General features: G+C 38.7%; 1 protein-coding gene across 2 annotated transcripts in view; it reads left to right on the plus strand.

Moving 5' to 3' along the window:
• Positions 1–18,816, plus strand: part of LOC150077999 (adhesion G protein-coupled receptor L1-like) — a 173,382-nt gene that overhangs the window by 133,666 nt on the left and 20,900 nt on the right. For both annotated transcript variants that reach the window (XM_090384804.1, XM_090384803.1), the window contains 3 exons: positions 3,019–3,197; positions 5,636–5,691; positions 7,469–7,580. In XM_090384804.1, coding sequence (XP_090240930.1) covers positions 3,019–3,197; positions 5,636–5,691; positions 7,469–7,580 — 347 coding nt within the window. The remainder of the gene's footprint in view (positions 1–3,018; positions 3,198–5,635; positions 5,692–7,468; positions 7,581–18,816) is intronic.

The raw sequence follows: 18,816 nt of genomic DNA on the forward strand, positions 1-18,816 counted from the left end.
TTGTATTTTTGGACGATAACATGCATCTTGTTTCACATACAAAATGCATCGGTTTCGACCTGGTGAAATAACTTGCTATTCTATTTGCAGTATGGATACAGAATAAAGTCGATTTTCTTATATTGTAAGACTAAAAGTATGAATAATGAAATAAGAAATATAAGTAAGAAATAAGAAATATGTGGCATCAGAATAAACCGCAGAATAAACATCAGAATAAACACTATACTAGTGTCTATAACTGCGTTTATTCTGCGGTCGGTTTGCTGGATGAAAAACCTGATTTCTCCAAGGAAATAATCGCAGGTGGTTAAGGTTCTGCGCTATTAGAGAATAATAAATAAATCATAAAGTTTTAGATCATTCACGAGTAGTTGCCTGATTAGAACACAGACGATAACTCGTATATACAGGGTGATTCAGAAGGAATAGTAAATATTTTGGGAGGTTATAGTATTGATTATTCTGAGTAAAAAAGTTCATATATACATGTGTCCAATTCTCAATGGATATGGAGCTACAGCTGTCAGAAACAGGCGCACACAAAAATCCCACCGCCAACCTCAATGCAGTTTGCAGCTCTTGGTGGCAATATGACGTGTTGTTCTTCTGAGATCGTCTTGGCGTTCCTTTATGAGGGCAGCAGTATCCAAAATGAGAGCGAGCAATTCGTCTCTTGCATTCACCTTTTCTTTGTATATTGCGCTTTTCATCCATCCCACGAATAAAAACCTAACGGAGTGAGTGAGGTCTGGATACCATGATAGTCAATGAATGGGACCACCGCTGCCGAAAGTAGTTTTATCACCGAACAGTATTAATGGAATTAATCGGCGATTAGCATTTACCCACCGACAAAATTCCAATCGCTAGGGGTCGTCTCCTGGTTGAAGGTGTTGCACCCACTCTATGTGAAATGGATACAAGCCGTGCTCACGAAATGTTCGCCATACTCTTGACTGTGGAACGCCGATACGCGTAGAAATTCTTCGTGTGCTAATAGTAGGACTACTCTTTACCGACTGAAGAATGTGTTCTATTTCCTCCACATTTTGTTCATTTGCACGTTCAGAAAAAATATGGGCGCTGGGAACTGTACCAGTCTGAAAATTTGGTGTAAACGCTCTTGATCCGGTACTCTGCGGTTAGGAAACCATCGACGGTATTCTATACAAACAGCAGTAGCACTTCCACCACAAAAACAGTAGACAAACACCATATCGGCATATTCAACATGTGAAGATATGCAGCATTCTTAACAACACTTCTAACATCAAACAGCGTTAGGTTATAACTGCTTCTTGGACACACCTGATTCATGGAGCTGTGCGCGCCAGTTTCAAACAACTGTATCTCCTTATTCAACTTTTTACTCAGAATAATCGATACTATAGCCGCCCAAAATATTTACTGTTCCTCCTGAATCACCCTGTATATGGTCTAAACTAGTGAAGGCCTAGAGGACAACCACGTGGGATGCCGTCTGATCAATATGAGGGTATGAGTATGCCTTTAAAGGACAACAGATAAATTTACTTTCATTAAGCAGCTCAAGCAGATATTGAGTAAGAGAAACATATACCATATATATATATATATGTTACAACTGGAGAGAATGGATTTAAGGAAGAAAACCGCAAAAAGGATGAAGACAGGTATATAAATTCTAACTTCGTTAGCGTGCTTAAAAGCAGAAGGATGATAACTGTGGCTAACGAAAACGGTTAGAATAATAACAACAGAGGACACATTTCTTTAAAAAGGAAATAGGGGGAGCATCAGGTTCCGAAAAATTATGCCGAGGTTACTACGTGTTAATACGGTTCGTTAATACTATTATTAGTAATACTATTCTTTATACTACTAGTAATACTATTCTTTATACTACTATTAATACTATTCGGTAATACTATTCGTTAATACGTGTTACATTTGATCTTCATACAAGAACCAACCATAGCTTGGTTGGTTGTTGTAGGGATTTAAGCGCATCAGCAACTTAGGCTATATTGTGCAGTATTATAATGTGTGTAATTATGTGTGTGTTCTGTTCTCAAATTGTTGTTTCCTGAACGAAAATTCCGATTTTTCGGGATAAAAAACATGCCAACCTTGCCTCAGACCGACTAATTCAGCCACGTTGGGCAAATAACCCATAAAAATTCCTCGCGTCATTGACTGAGTTCGAACCCAGTCAATAATTGGAAAAGACCTGAGTTCGAAATCAGGTCTTTTCCAATACGTGTGAGGCAAACAGTGATTATACCTATCCACGATGGCAATCTTCTTAGCATTGGATTATGTTTAACTTAAGAACAGTTGCAATAATGCGTTTATGTGAAAATATTTACAAAATACAATCGCAAAACAACTGACCTTCGTATCCCCACTTCAGTAAACTTGTACATACGCAAATGATCGAAATTTATATTCAGAACTTTAAGATAGAGTGACCATATCGATCGCGTATTAAAATTTTCGAAGAACTGAAGACAATATTTCTTGCGGCTGAAATTTATTAATTTTCTTGAATCATCATTAAAACATTCCACGCATTAATATGTAATTAAATTTTGGAAGTATTGAAGAGTTAGAGGATTGCAGTTGGACGGAATTGATGTACTGAAGAGTATCGAAGTCTTGACGAAAAGCGCTCGTGAGCACCACAGTTGATAGAAGCACCATCTTCCCCCCACCGTATGGAAAAGACTTGAGTTCGAGTCCTGTCGATGACGTGAGTAATTTGTATGGGCCTTTTTCACAGCTTGGCTGAGTTATTCGGTCTCAGACGAGGGAAGCACGATTTTTTCCCCGGAAACTCGGGTTTTTCATCCAGAAAACAGAAAATCGACTTTTAAAGCACTCATTTTATTACCTAAACATGGTGAAGTTTTCATATTTTTTTCTTAATTGTCTCTGATTTTAGGCCTTGGTCTAATTATGACCCCAGCATCTGGTCACCCTACTTTAATATAACATTTTACATAAATATCAAATGTGTGGTCTCGTTTATTTCAGATTATAGCTTGGAGACAGCAGCTTATGCTCTGCTATGGATTCGAGGTATTGACGGACTATTAAACGCACCCAATATTATTATGAACAGCGATATTGCCGTTGCAACAAGCATACCGCCCTTTGACCTGTTCCTGGACCAGTCTCCGGCCGCCTTTGAAGTAAATCTGCGCATGAAAAAGGTATGTGTGTCCATATAAACCTAGAAAACATTTTCCATTCTAAGGATCAATATGAAATTTAACCATTTTTTCCTTCTATAATTATTAAAGAATTATTAATACACTCTAATCATCAACTCTACTTTTTTTCGAGCCATAGTGATGGATATTCGCCTCTTTAGAACAGAATATCCCGCAAAATTACAAAAATACACAACAACGAAAATCATTAATTACGTTGAACTGGCGAAGAAGGCGGTAGTCAATTTTAAGATAAAGTAAACACTTCCTCTTTTTAAGAACACATTAATGCCGTTAGCCACAACTTATTGCTTATCTCAAGCAGGTGGTGGATGCACGAAGCTGTGAGGAAAGAAAACAGCCCATCTTAAAATACTGTCACGTGCATCTGCCATCAACGCATATAGATTCTCACGAACCCAACTGACTGCGGGAGCCGACAATGGAGTTTCGGTGAAAAATGCGGATTTCATTTCTGTCGCAACCCCCCCAGACTGGCTAAAAGCAGAAACTGATTTCGCTGACCTTTTCGGCGGATATTATTAAATGCCGTTAGAAAACTGCGTCACCGGTGATCCATTTATTCATAATTGATACCTGGCGTCGAGCGTTACGGACACAATTCACACGTCAGTTAGTTAGAACGCTGTGACGTTGGCTATAAATAAAGATGTGACATCGTTCTTAAAAATGTGCGATTCCAGTATGTCAGTTCACATTGAACTACATAACTTTAACTGCTCCTACGTCACCACCGACGTAACTCAAAGATAAATGTTGTCGATGTATCCATGCAAAGTTTGTCAACAGATCAACAAATTGTCGGGTCGGTAGTATCTTAAACGAATAAGGCCCAGAGTTAATAGATAAGAGTTTATAGTATTTATATGACTTGTATGACTTTATATATTCTATTATTTATATTTTTATGATATTATATGATTTTCATGATTTTATATGAATTTTATATCACTTTGTATGACTTTATATTTTTTATTATTTATATTTTTACGATATTATATGACTTTATATATTTTGTTATCTATATTTTTGTGATATTATATGATTTATATGAATTAATTGAGCATCGGAAACATTTTGAATCTTCGAACAATTTTTTTATTTTTTATTTTGTTTTGCTTTATCGCAGACTTTTGGTTATAAAGCAGCAAAGACTGGATGTAGGATTATAATTTTCAGGTGATAAAATAATAATTTTAATGGTATTTAAAAATAAAAATTTTAAAAAAATGGAAGATGTATATTGGAAATATAAGGAATATTTTAATAAGTACAAGCGAGAGAGAAACTAGTTTTTTTGGATGCAAAAAAATCGATAGCTGGGACACGCTTATGGCAAGTGAGGTTAGAAGTTAGGGCTAATGTAAGTAGATGTAGCGTCTAGAAACCTGAGCGCTGTTGAAGATGATCATGGGGACACGACGATCTTCACTGCGAGAAATAAGATTGACTGGATTTTTGTATTTAAATGAACTAATTACTCTTCCCCACCTCTACATAGAATTCGAGATGTGGCTTTTTATACAGAGCAGGACTTCATAAACTGAAAGGTGCTCAGATGATCAAAATTGATCATATTCTCAGTATTATGACATTGCAATCAAGAGAATTTGAAGATACATATACGAGTAAATGTATGATAATTATATCGACCGGGCAAATAAAATCCAGGGAACATTGAGCCTTGTGTTTCAGACATGATTCCAAAACGTTTAAACAGAGTTTTGGTCTGTCTATGGGCGTAGTTGTATCAGCCTCCCATCCAATCAAATATTTATTTGACTGTTACCATCGCAAAATATATATTACCACCAAAGTGTAGGTCTTTATTGTCTTTCCCACAAGTAGCCTTGCTATTTCTTTTATTTATGATAGTAATCTAGTAACTCTAAGCCTTTTTGGCTGTAATTCTAACATTATAAACAAACTCATAGAATTTAATCGAGGACAGAGCTATTTTCACTAAAAATGAAAATGTAGTTCATTTATTTTAGTAATTTATAAATCTGAAATACAGTTATTTAAGATAGTTGTAGAAACGCTAAAAAGATACATCGCGGTTATTGAGAAACGATATAAACCCTCTCTCTCTTTGCTTTGAACTTGTGGAAATGCGAATTATCTAAAGTCTATCATTACATCGTAAATCTCCATGTTCTTTCCGCACTCCTAGCAGGCAGGAGTAATAGCTTATTCAATACTGTAAACGAATACCATTGAAATATTCACCTTCTTTATCCTTGCTCTGATTCTCAGGTTATGGACACTTGTGCGAGACTCTGAGATCACAGCTAAATGCAAATTTGCACGACTTTTCATAGATAGACGCTTAAAAAGAGTCACGATTATTATTTACTCATGTTCGCAAATAATTATGAGGTCTGATATATCTTTTGCTCTTTCATTCTCTTTTTAAGGAAAGCGATGAAAACGTCTATGTTCTTAAATGTGGATCTCTGTGGAACGTTACCAAGTAAGTAATATATGAGTATATGTGTACCTACTGTTTTTAAGTATTGGTACAAAACAATTTCATATTAGGCGCATGCGTGAAATTCGAATCGATTCATTTCAATAATGAATGAAAGTTATAATTTTCGAAAGATTGCGCAGATTTGGTTAATTTATAAGCTGTTTCTTTAGCTACAATTAGAAATATTAATTACAAAACAGAACCAAGAAGCAATTAATAATGTAAATATTAACATTTTTTTCCAATTCATTTTAATTTTTTGCAAAAAAGAAAAACAAATTAAAGACAAAAAAGTGTTCTTAGAAATAATTAATTTATGGTGATTTTATAAATAACAATTATGATTCGTTTGCAAATGTTGATTTGCCAGATGGCAACTTGCCAAATATTATTTGGCAGAATTCCAAAAAAACAGAAACGATTTGTGATTTGAAGCAAATTGTTACTGCTATTTACGAATTGTAATACAAAATAAATGACATTTGCAGATGATTTTACCAAATCCAGTCCTTTTAGTACTTTTCTTTCCTTCGGTGTCGAATTACTGATAACTGAAGACAACGTTGTCAAATAGCGCTTCAATTAAAACTGTGCATGGTCGAGCATCGCGAGCGTTGATTTAACGAAATGAGTTGCGTGGAATCTACTCTAGTCAAGAACATGCGTTATCAGAAATCCAAACAAAGGAGACTCAATTTCCCCGCACTTCTATATTTAGTTTGTACACGGAATCAGCTCTTCTCAGATGATGGGCTTCCTTTTGTGCTGTCATTTAACGTCCTTCGTCTGGTGGAGTTGAAATCGGAAAAGTGTGATACGATCATCAATGTAGACGCCTGCAGAGAAGTTTGTCCGAAGGCATCACGTTCCAGTTGCTGTCTGCAAATTTGCTTGCCTGTCAGCCACTACGAAGTCTGGTCACCCAGGTCACGTGATTTGTCTAAATTATCTCCGCGCCAGAATGCATCGGTGCCACTACGATGAGAGATGGGAATCACAATTTTCTTCTTCTTCTTCTTCCATCTGACATTCACACTTCTTTCCCATGACAAACGATGATAACTTAAAGTTGCGTGCCTGAAGCCTATCACGCTGTCTCGTGCAAAACACCCTCCCTTTTGATAGACACTCAGGCGTGCTCAAGGAGAACAAACATCCACGCCACGAGCACATTCGGATGTATGTCTCTCTTCCTCTCTCTCTCTCTCTCTCTCTCTCTCTCTCTCTCTCTCTCTCTCTCTGTCTCCCTCCCTCCCTCCCTCTCTCGCAAGTACTGAGTTGGAAGGCACTGATTTTAGTATTCCTCTGCACTGACAGAATACTGATTGGGAAAGAAAGAGAATTGGTTAGAAGAAGAGAATAGAATGAATAACAAACAGAAACAATAGAGCGAAAATATACCGGTGGTAATAAAACAAGAAACATTTCGCTCGTTCTGAATTAGCGGTCTGTTGTCCCCGTTTTCCGGGATGAAAAACGTTCAGGAAAACGATGCAATCCTCGCTGAGGCTGATCAAATCGTCCAGAAGTGCAAAAGCCTATAAGTTCGTCCCCTCCCTTCCCAATTTTGGGCATCTACGCGAATCGAACACCGAACGTCTACCAGATAAATGTATCGAACATGACCTGACATGTTTGTGCCCTTCCGACTCCATGAGATTTCCTGTGATGTCTTCAGAGGAAATTTTTGCATGTATCTGTATCAATTGATTTTATTGATGTACGAAATTGATAAATTAGAGGCTATTTTTCTAACTGAAGGTTTATTTTCTGGTAGATTATGGAAAACAGATGACTGTCTAATTGTGTCCAGGAACAGAAATATGGTACGGTGTCGGTGTCCTCATCTAGGTAGCATTGCGCTCCTTTTGAGAAAGTCGACAGACCCTGTAAGTAGACAATGGTTCTTTTTGTTCCAATTATTAATTTTACGCTTAAGATGAGTTCATAATTACAATTATCTGTGACCTTCGACTGTCCTTTTCATTTATATGTGGTTCCTATCTATACTGGACATTATTTGTACATTACTGTCTAAAAATAAAGGTCAATTTTTTTAAACACATAATGAATGGAATTTTTTATTCATTTTCGATATTCTGAAATCAGTTCGAAATCCTTCGGAATCAGTAAAAGATGGCGTCTATCAAAGTTATGTAAAAAATATATACATTTTACTGTGTTAATTACAGAATAATTCAAAATGATTTTCCTGATTTCAATAATTCAAAACCAATATATGTATATATATATTATTGATTCCTAGGGATGTTTTAGTACCAATTCCGATTCCATATTCCCACAGTTCTCTTCTATAGTAACATTGCTGTAAATTTTGAATAGCACAGTTCCGATCTTTTTGAAAATTTGTTTGTCTTGAATTACCTTGTCGGTTAAAATAGATTGCTTGACAAAATTAACAAAACACTTAGTAAACGTGCTATAAATCGTGCAGCTTGCGATGAAAGGATACGAAATTTGGTATGATGATGCACTATAAAAGAACGCTGAAATGATGAGGCAACGAGAAAATTCGGACAGACATAAGGGACATTTAGAGGGGTTCTATAAGAATCACCAAAAAGGTCGATACAAGATGCTCTAACATATGTTCAGGTGACATTTGTAAGGCGTATGATCCCCTCCAACGTCTAAACAGGCCTGGCAGCGGTGAACGATACTCGATATAAGGGTGTCTATAAGATTCTGTAGCAGGAAATTCCATTCTTCCACCAGCGCAGACCTTAGCTCACCAAGTGACCAAGGAGTTGACTGTCGGCTTGCATTGCGACGCCCAAAGGTATCACGCACATGTTCGATCGGATTTAAGTCTGGTCATCGTGCTGGATAAGGCAATCGTTAGATATCTTCAGTTTCAAGATATTCCTCCCCACTACTTGAGCTCTATGCGCAGTGGCGTTGTAGTGATGAAACGAAAATCTGGGACAACTGCACCCATAAAAAGTTGCACTAGGGTTCGAGGATCTGTTCTCGGTACATCGGAGCAGTTACGGTACCCCTATTAAAAACATGAAGAGGGCTGCAGCCGTTGATCATTATTCCGCTTCACACAAGAATACCACCGCCAACGTAAGTGTCCCTTCCTCTGATGTTGGAGGGATGGTACCGCATTCCTCGTTGTATCCGGATGAAATAACGTCCAAAATCTATTTGTAGGCTAAAAGGGAATCATCAGAGAACGGAACTGTACCGCATTTGTCCAGGCTCTAAGTCACACGTCACGTTCATGGCACTAGTTTCGACGAACTCAGCGGTGATTTGGGATAAAAACAAGTCACTGGCTTCCTTGCGTAAAAGTCCTCCACTTGAATCGTGTCTTCTTAACACAGTCCAGTTGGAAATGTTTTCATCTGTGGCCGCAGAAACCTCAAGACAGAGTTATTTACAGTGCATCGTAGGGTTCCGTCTTTCTGTTAGAGCCAGATAGCGATCTGTTCTGGTTGACGTAGTCCTCGGGCAACCTTGGCCAGCTCTTCTTGTAATGGGCTTTGTCTCCTGAAACTATTTCCATAGTGCCGAGATGACAGCGTGTGACACATTAAGTCAACGTGCCACCTGTCCTGGCTTCAAGTTGTCCAACGGCCGGCTATCTTCATATATCATGTTCTCTCCAGCTTCCCTAAAACCTCCCTAAAATTCCCTCGTTCATTTCATAAATATACATATCTCATTTGCAATCTCAATGATATCCATTTCCACTTATAGTCGACTTATTTTTTCTGACAGAATTAAAATTGTAGGTTGATTCGATTCAACCACTGCTCATCTTCTAATTACAATTAGTTGTCCGAATTATTCGCTATACGATTCCTTTCGCTTCAAAGATGATACTTACGTCCGCTCTGATATTTCCTATCAAAGACTTAGTAAATTCGAATCTCCTATTTTCAAACTTCTGTGGCTTAAAATCTATCTACCCCATTCTGCAAATTCATTTATTGCCTCTATCGTTCTCTCTCAACTCCACTAATCACTTGGAACTCTTTAACTTCCTCTCTGAAACTTAACTTTCTCCAATTCAACGTTCTTCCTAGCAATGAGTAATTTTCCTTGGTGATTTTCACGTTCACAGTTCCAGCTGGCTTCCGTTTTCTAGTCACACAGACCCAACAGATTCTGAGTCGAGATGCTGAGGCTTTTGCAATTACTAATGACCAATAATAATCGCTCATATTGTTCATTTAGATACCTGAATACCAGACAATCCTACCCACACAGCCAACACTCTTGATATTTTTTTCTGAAAAACAACCTTTCCAAGTGCATAGATTTTCCTCCCCGAAACACGGGATTTTGAAGTGAGTTGCCCTCTAAGCACGTCAGATCACAACTTGGTGATGATCTCCAATGGAGCTTATCTCTCATGGCCATTCCAAACCTCTTGTGGTTAGGCATTGTAAGAATGTAAAATGAGATGATCTTCAAGCGTCAGATCACAACTTGGTGATGATCTATTCTCCAATGGAGCTTATCTCTCATGGCCATTCCAAACCTCTTGTGGTTAGGCATTGTAAGAATGTAAAATGAGATGATCTTCAAGATTTCTTTCCCTTGGTTGGATTACTGTTTAAAATTTGGTGTCAACTTTTTCTAAGATTGTGTCAGTGAAATTATTCTTGTAGTGATGAAATCTTTTATTCCACACTAAACCTTAAAATCTTTATCCTTTATCTAAACCTTGGTTTTCCAATAAATATGCTAAGGCTGTTCCAGATGTTGTTGTTGTTGTTATTTGGTTTTTAGGAGCATTAGCAACTAAGGTCATATTGCTCCACTGTTCCAGATACAAATGTTGCATATCGCAATTTGCTTCACTTTAATCTCCAGCTTCATTTTCTGCCTACGCCACAGTTCTCGCAACAATTATAAAGTCGTTATTAATCAGTCCAAACTAGATTTTGAATAGGCTCGAGCAGAAAACTTTCTTCTCGCCCAAACGTTGTAGTTGATCATTCTGGTTTCTTGTCAAAGCTATTGGCCGCAACTTTTGCCCATGTCTACTCCCACCTCTGTTAAAACCCGATGGTCCTAATTCCACCTCAGCTAAAGATACAGCCGGACCACTAGCATCGTACGTTTCTTCTAATTCATATAGTAATCTTGGTAAACCACCTCTTACCATTCCCAGCCCACTCCGTTCAATGCCTCCTGTAGTCCTCCATCAAAATGTTGTCAGAAGAATTTTGAACAATCTTGACGCCGAGTAAACTCCAGGTCCTGATGATATTTCTCCACTAGTCAACATAACCTCTGTAATCTTGAACACTTACTCCTGTCCTGTGTCGCTTTTTAACACTTTCTTATTCCACTAGTGTGTTACACTCTGCTTGGAAATTTGTTAATATCCAGCCAGTTCCTAAAAATGGTGAAAAAGCCCTCTAATCCAATTATCGTCTTATTGCACTTAGGTTTACTCTTTCTAAAGTAATGGGGAAATCCATTAAATGCCATTTCCTAAACTATTTGGAAACTTTCCATCTGATCGATGATCGCCAATATGGATTTCCTTCTGAGTTCATCTACTGATAACTGACTTATGTTACCCACCTATGGACAAATTGAATGGAAAAGTTTAATGATACTCAAGCAGCTCTTGACATTTCAAATGTTTTTGATCGTGTTTAGCATAAAGGTCTGCTACATAAGCTTCCATGATATGAATTGCCAATGTTTTTTTTTTGTAATTGGGTATCCAGGTTTCTTTCTGACAGCTCACTGTCGGTGATGGTAGACATCTGCTTGTCTTCTAATTTCCCCACTAATGCTGGTGTTCCCCAAGGTTCAGTTCCCTCTACCACTCTGTTCCTCTTGTAAATTATCGACTTTCTTCAATTTACTGGATATCCTATACATAGTTTTGGTGATGTTAGCACATTGCATTCCACTTTTCCAGTTTGAGAAACCTTGCCTTGCACAAACAGCTTCAACTTCTGGAATACCCCCTACCAATTCTTCAAATTCTGATATTCAGCTAATTAATTCTCCAATGGAGCAAACATAACCTAGTTAATTTCAATCCTTCTAAAACTCGGGCCTCGCTTATATCTCGCAAAAAAGAATTCTTCTGCACCTGTGCTTATCTTAGACGACCCTCAGATTTCTAGACTAGATCACATATCTCTATTAGGAATTACCCTGACTTCTGATCTCTCTTGGCATGAGTACATCGCAAATATTATTCTTCCTTTGCGTATAAAAATCTGGGTTTTCTCTTTCGCTGTTATTTTTCTTCTAATAATCTTCTCGCTATGTACAAATCTCAAATCTGCTTTATCATGGAACATTGTTTCCACATCTGGGGCGGTGCCCTCATACCCTTGCTCAGACTTATAGTTTTCGTTCAAAACAGGGCAGTCAAGTTAATGACTCATCTTTTACAAAGTATCTTCACTCTCTATCTCATAGATGTTCTGTTTCTGCTGCATTCCTTTTCTGTAGATACCTCCATGGGCACTGTTCTTCTGAATTGGCTTCTATAATTCCCGCTCTCTTTTCCAAAGTAATCCAAAAACGTGCCACAACCAGTCAACATCATTTTACTGTCCAACTTCAACTTACAGAACCACCTTTTCTTTTTCTTCATTTATTCCTTCAACTTACTTTCTGGAACAACCACCCTTCACACATATTTCCTGAAAATTGCAATCTGCAATAAATTCCAATCTAATGTCAAGAAGACTTCTCCCACCTTCTCAACCTTCTCGACCTTCAACCCACACATGGGTTGAAGTTGTTATTGCTCTTGTATTTGAGTTCTGGGAGCATCAGCAACTAAGGCCATACTTCCCCTTGTTTATTGTATGTTAATTGCGTGTGTTCCATGGTCGATGTTCTCTTTTCTGAGCGAAAATCCCATGTTTCGGGGAGGAAAATCTATGCTACCATCGCCTGAGACGAACAAACTCAGTTATGTTGTGAAAACGACCCACTAAAAATCCCTGACATCATCGAAAGGACTCGAATCAAGTCTAGTCTATCTACTTGGTGTTGGTTGAACGGCAATCCTACCAACTGTGCTACCCACGACGGCTACGGTTCCATGTATTATGGGTTACAATACTTTCGTGTTCGGGGTTTTCATAAAAATAAGAACTAAAGTACAACTGTCGTTTTGCTTTTTTAATATAAAATACATATACGAGTACATTTAACGTCCAATGGACATGATATGAAGTGATGCCCTGTTAACAATATAAATTACAAATCGTTATTCGTTTTTTGGAGTTATCATGAATACATGGTACATAGTTCCCAAAAGAAGAAGGTATACATGGAAGAGCCCAGGAGACTCAAACAGATATCAGCTATATTATATCCTAGTAAAAGAAAGATATCGAAATCAAGTTAAAAAGTTCATAGCTTACCCAGGTGCAGATGCAGATGCAGATAGTGATCACAACCTTGTAATGTTAAGATCAGACTAAAATTTAAAACACTAAAGAAAAGGAGCAACAGAAATAAATTGAATTTAGAATTATTAAGACAAGAAGAAACAAAGCAAAAATTCAAAAACACAATAGGCGAAGCGGTACAAAAAACCCTTAACGAAAACAACAATAGAAGAAAAATGGGACTTTATTAAAGAAACCATCACCAGAGTAACAACAGAAATTGTAGGCTTCAAAGGAACAGAAGCGAGGAAATTCTGGATTTCACAAGAAATTTGGACAAAAGTAGAAGAAAAAAGGAAATGGAAAAACATCAACACGTGTAGCAAAGTATAAGGAATGAGCTTCAAAAAGAGTATAAGCAAAATATTAAAAACTTAATAGACACTTCACAAGGAAAAAGGGAATAAGATCCAGCACTATAAACAACAAACATGGGCAACTTTTGGCAGAACCTGAAGCAATAAAAACAAGATGGAAAGAATATATCACCAAACTCTTCCAAAAAAGACCACCAACAAGAAACATAAATCCAAAGGAGTGACTCAGAACACAACACGGAAGACCTGCCAATAACCAAAAAAGAATTTGAAGCTGCACTAAAAGCAGTGCCTAATGGAAAAGCAGCAGGAATCCTTTCCCATTGAGCTCATGGGAGGTGATGAGCCAAAATGAACTTAACTTATTTTCACCTTAACAAACTAGATGTACAAAGAAGGTTCATGGCCTGAAGATCATTGCATAGAGGTTATGATCCCATTCCCCAAAAAGCACAATACCAAGGAATGCAGCCAACACCGAACTGTCAGCCTTATCCCAAATGTATCCAAAATCTTACCAAAAATAATAAAACAGAGAATCAACAATAAAATCAACAGATATTTAGCACCCGACCAATTTGATTTCAGGAAAGATAAGGTCACAAAAGATGCTATCGCAGCCCTAAGGCTCATGGGAGTGAGATTTATTGATCTAGGAAAAAAAACCTTTACATTTGTAATCAGGTAATCAGGCCATTGATTACGAGAACGCCTTCGATAGAATTCAATGGCCAAAACTCTTCTCAATCCTGGAAAAAAATATGAATAGAAGAAAACATACTAAACTTAATAAAAACATTGTACAAAGACCAGAAAGCCATAGCATATATTGATAACTTGGAAACAGACCCAACAAAAATAGAAAAAGGAGTACAACAAGGCAAGGAGTACAACAACGGACAGAGAATTGAAGCATTCGAGATGTGGTGCTGGAGAAAATACAAGAAAATAAGCTCAACGGAAAGAAAGACCAATGAAGAAGTCTTAGAAGAATTAGGAGAAAAACTAAAAATGATAAATCTAATCAAGGAGCGAAGAGGGAGGTGGTTCAGACACAATCTAAGACAGTTAAATGATAAGCCTGATTATACAGGGTGTCTCTACAAACGTTTAGAGGAGGTAGGTAACATCTAAAGGAATGTGAATCGCATAGGAACCCATAATCGGAAACGTCACGGGAAAGTAGTAGCAGAGGCACAAGAATCAGAAATGACACAAGACAGTAATTAGTGGCAAACATTTATTTGACATAATATTAACAATGGAGTACGAGATGGATGCATTTCATGATGTTACAACAGATGCTCGAAGGCTCCACCATGAGACGCGATGCATGCATCACACCGACGCAGCATGGATTGGCGGACACGGTCGAACACACCTGGAGTTTCTTTGACAGTAGCAGCAGCGCAGACGAGTCTCTCCACGAGAACCATTTCCGTCTCCACAGGCGATTCATACACGATAGATTTGAGGCTCCCCCACAGAAAGAAATCAAGACTCGATAAATCAGGTGAGTGTGGGGGGCCAGGCAACGGGTCTACCACGGCCAATCCATCAACGTCCAAAACGCATGTTCAAATGGTCACGAACATACCTTCCATAATGGGCAGGCGCCCATCATGTTGAAGCCAAATGTTGCGTCTCACATTTGCTAGAACATCGTCAAATAACCCTGGTAGAACTTGTTCAAGAAAGATCCGATATTTCGTGGAGTTCATGAGGAATGGTAACAGGTATGGGCCGACTAAGCAGTCACCGACCATACCTGCCCGCACATTTATTGCGAAGCGATGTTGTGCCGCATGGGGGCGCACACCGTGTGGGTTGTCGTGAGCCCACACATGAATAAGCCTTCCCGAGTGAAATAAGCCTCGTCCGCGAACAAAACATAGGCTGGAAAATTCAAATCTTGAACACTTCCTTGGAGAAACCACTGCGCAAAAGCCACACGTGCAGTATGATCTTGGGGGAGCAGTAACTGAACCCTTTGGAGATGAAAGAAGTGTAAAGAATCGTCGTGCCAGACACGCTGTACACTGCAACGACACACTCCTAAGGCAGAGGAGGCAACGGCACGTGTGCTGGTAGTAGGATTATTCTCAACGGCTTTCAACACACTTTCTTCAATGGCGGGAGTTCGCATCGAACGTGGTCTGCCCGCACTACTCCTGTTACCTCTAAATGACCCATAATCGCACAAATTTTGATGCACACGCGCAAGCAAACGGTGGTCCGGTACATGTGTGTCTGGGAAGTGTTCTCCATAAATTCGTTGAGCGTCTCGTCCATTGCCCTCTGAACCAGAACTTTTCCCTCTCGCGAACTGATGAACAGCGACGTGTACCGACTTACGGCAACGTTTCCGGTTATGGGTTCCTATGCGATTCACATTCCTTTAGATGTTACCTACCTCTGTTAAACGTTTGTACCAATATTTTTGAGACACCCTGTAGAAGGAAAGATTAATGGAACGAAACTGGCCCAGAGGGCGGCCGAGAAAAAATTTCATAAAGCAACTGCAAAGGAATCCAAAAACAAGAACAAACCAGGACTTGAAGAAGCTGGTACTCAACAGAGAGATATGGAAAAAAGTCGTAAGTGTTACCAACCAGTCGTAGAGACTGAAAGAACCCATGTTGATGAGTAGTAGTACTAGAAGCATGTGATGCAAGAAAGCAAGCGTATGAAGTATCAGCCAAAAAAAAAAACCATTTCTCACATCCATTCCTCTAAACGTTTGTCCAATTCATTTAAGCTATCGACTTCCACAACGACAGATGGAAGTTTGTTCCACCAATCAGCTGTCGGCTGGCTAAAGGCCAGCCGGCAGTTGATTGCGCACATCTGTTCTGCAATTGTCTTTCCTCAATTTGAATTTAAGTACCCCCCAGGTGAGTAATCGGAACAAGAAGAAGTAGAAGAAGAAGAAGAATCCCATCAGAATTGAGCCTGCTCAACCCATTCAAAGCTTTATACACCTCAATCAGATCACCTCCTAGATGCCTAGTCTCCTGACTTTGCAATTTGCAGAACATAAGCCTTTCTTGGTAAGAGGACCCCTTCGTTCCCCTCACCAATCTTGTTGCCCTTCTCTGTACTCACTCAAGTAACTCTACATCCTTCCTAAAATGAGGCCTCCAGACCTGTACGCATTACTCAAGACGTGGCCTAACCATTGCCTTATACAAAGGGAGAATCACGTCCTTTTCCCAACTAGCAAAATTCCTGTATATCATTGAAAATACCCCATGACCTGCTCTGGCAGCCTATCTGCCTTGCTCAGAAAGCTTCATATCTGACTGCACAATTACTCTCAGGTCTTTTTCATTTTTTACCACCCTAATATAAGTGTAGTACCACACAGTTAGTACGTTTCTCTGGGGTTACTTCTACCCATATGCAGTACTTTGCATTTGTCAACGTTAAACTTCAGTTGCCACTTCTTAGCCCATCAGCCCAAATTTTCTAGATCCAGCACACTGCCATTTCTGTCATTGACAACCCTGCCAACATTTGTATCATCTGCAAACTTAGACATTAAGCCTGATATACCTTCATCAATATCATTGATAAATACACAAAACGACAGTGGGCCCAACGCCAAACCCTGTGGGACTCCACTAATAACAATAGTCCACGACGAGCAGCACCCATTGATTACCACCTTCTGTTTTCTCCCACTCAACTACCCTTTTATCCATTGTAGGAACCTACCTTTCCCTTAATACCATACTGCTCCGATTTGTACAGTAGTCTTCCATGTGCAACACTATCAAAAGCATTCCTGAAATCCAAGTACTGTATATGATGTTTTTTTTTCTTTGTTATTTGTTGGCACATCGGCTTCTGTGGCCATAATGCACATCCAAAGGTTTTTGCAGTACTCTGATCCAAGCCCTAGGCGGGATTCGAATCCGCGACCTTTGGGTTGCCAGGCAGGCACTTTTCCCACCCGGCTAGCCCGGTCGGTTGTATATGATGTTAAAATTATTTTTTACTTCCAGTTGCTTTGTAACGCATCATAGTATCGAATAAAATTTGTCACACAAGACTTTCCCTTAACAAACCCATGCTGTATCTGAATTATTACTCCACTTTTGTCTAGATGATCCTGCAATGAATCTTTAACCAGTGACTCCATTAATATCCCCGGAACAGAAGTTAAAATTACAAATCTGTAATTACTCGTGTCACCCTTTGATCCCCACCTTTGTGAATTGAACATTTGAACATCACTAGTCCGTGGGGACTTCCCCTGAGTCTAAGGATGCTCTCATAATTATGGCCAATAGTTGCTTACTTCCTTTGCCGCCTCCTTTAATATAACTGGATAGATCCCATCCACCCCAAGTGCCTTTCTTATGTTTACCTTTAACAATTTCTCCTCCACTTTGTTCTCAGTTATTAAAAAAATCATTTAGCTCCCTTTTAGGATTTAATAAGCTTCTGTCCTCCACCCCCCTACAGAATTCCTCATGTGTGAATGTAGATACAAAATACTCATTCAGTTTGTCAGTACTTGAGCAGGATCATCCACAGTCGAACCATCGATACCAAGTGGACCAATCTAATTCATTCCCTTCCTTCTAGAGATTTCATAAGTAAAGAAGTCCTTGCTATTTTCTTAGCATCCTTTGCCAAAGATTTTTCGTAATCTGCCTTCTCTTGCCTAACCTCCTTTGTGACTTGATTATCTACCACAGGCTTTTGCGTCGCCTGACAATTTATTGCATCCCATGCATTTTTATTCTCTGCCACGAGTGTCCTTAGTTCATTTGACAACCATTCAGGCCTAAACCTTTAACTATATTTCTTAATAGGTATGAAAAGCTTAGTAGCTTCCACGATTAATTCCTTGAATGCTTCCCATTTAGAACTTGCTGTTGGTGTCATCAGCAGTTTGTCCCACTGTATAGAAGTAATTTTACGAAAGCATAGATAATTGGCGTCCAAATATTTTGGAGACTGTCTCCAAAAAAATTTCCAATTTTTTGGAGACAGCCTCAAATGACACTCCACTTTCAAAATAGGAAAATTAGATTGCCAACAGGTTTGTTTTTCGAACTCTATAACCACAGTGAACTATAAAATGAGTAAGGTTAATCGAGTGGAACTGGTTTCGGCCCGATTATTGCAGTAAAATGTTTTAATCTGGCGAGTGCTTCAATTAACGCCAGTGCTAGTATCGCTGCGAAGGGGCAATTACGCCTCACTACTTCTCTCTAACGAAACTTAAGTGCACTGTAACTAAGCAACGCATCTTTTTCTTGGAAGAAATGAAATCGTCTCGTCCTAAGGGAAACTGGAGATGGACTTTATTTTTTCTTGAGTCTTCCTTTCATTCTATCAAACAACTTCTGCTTAAATCTTCGGTTAATACGTCCAGCATCACA

This window comes from Mastigoproctus giganteus, chromosome 11, assembly GCF_048544385.1.
Source record: "Mastigoproctus giganteus isolate SK-2022 chromosome 11, ASM4854438v1, whole genome shotgun sequence".
NCBI classification, from domain to species: domain Eukaryota; kingdom Metazoa; phylum Arthropoda; class Arachnida; order Uropygi; family Thelyphonidae; genus Mastigoproctus; species Mastigoproctus giganteus.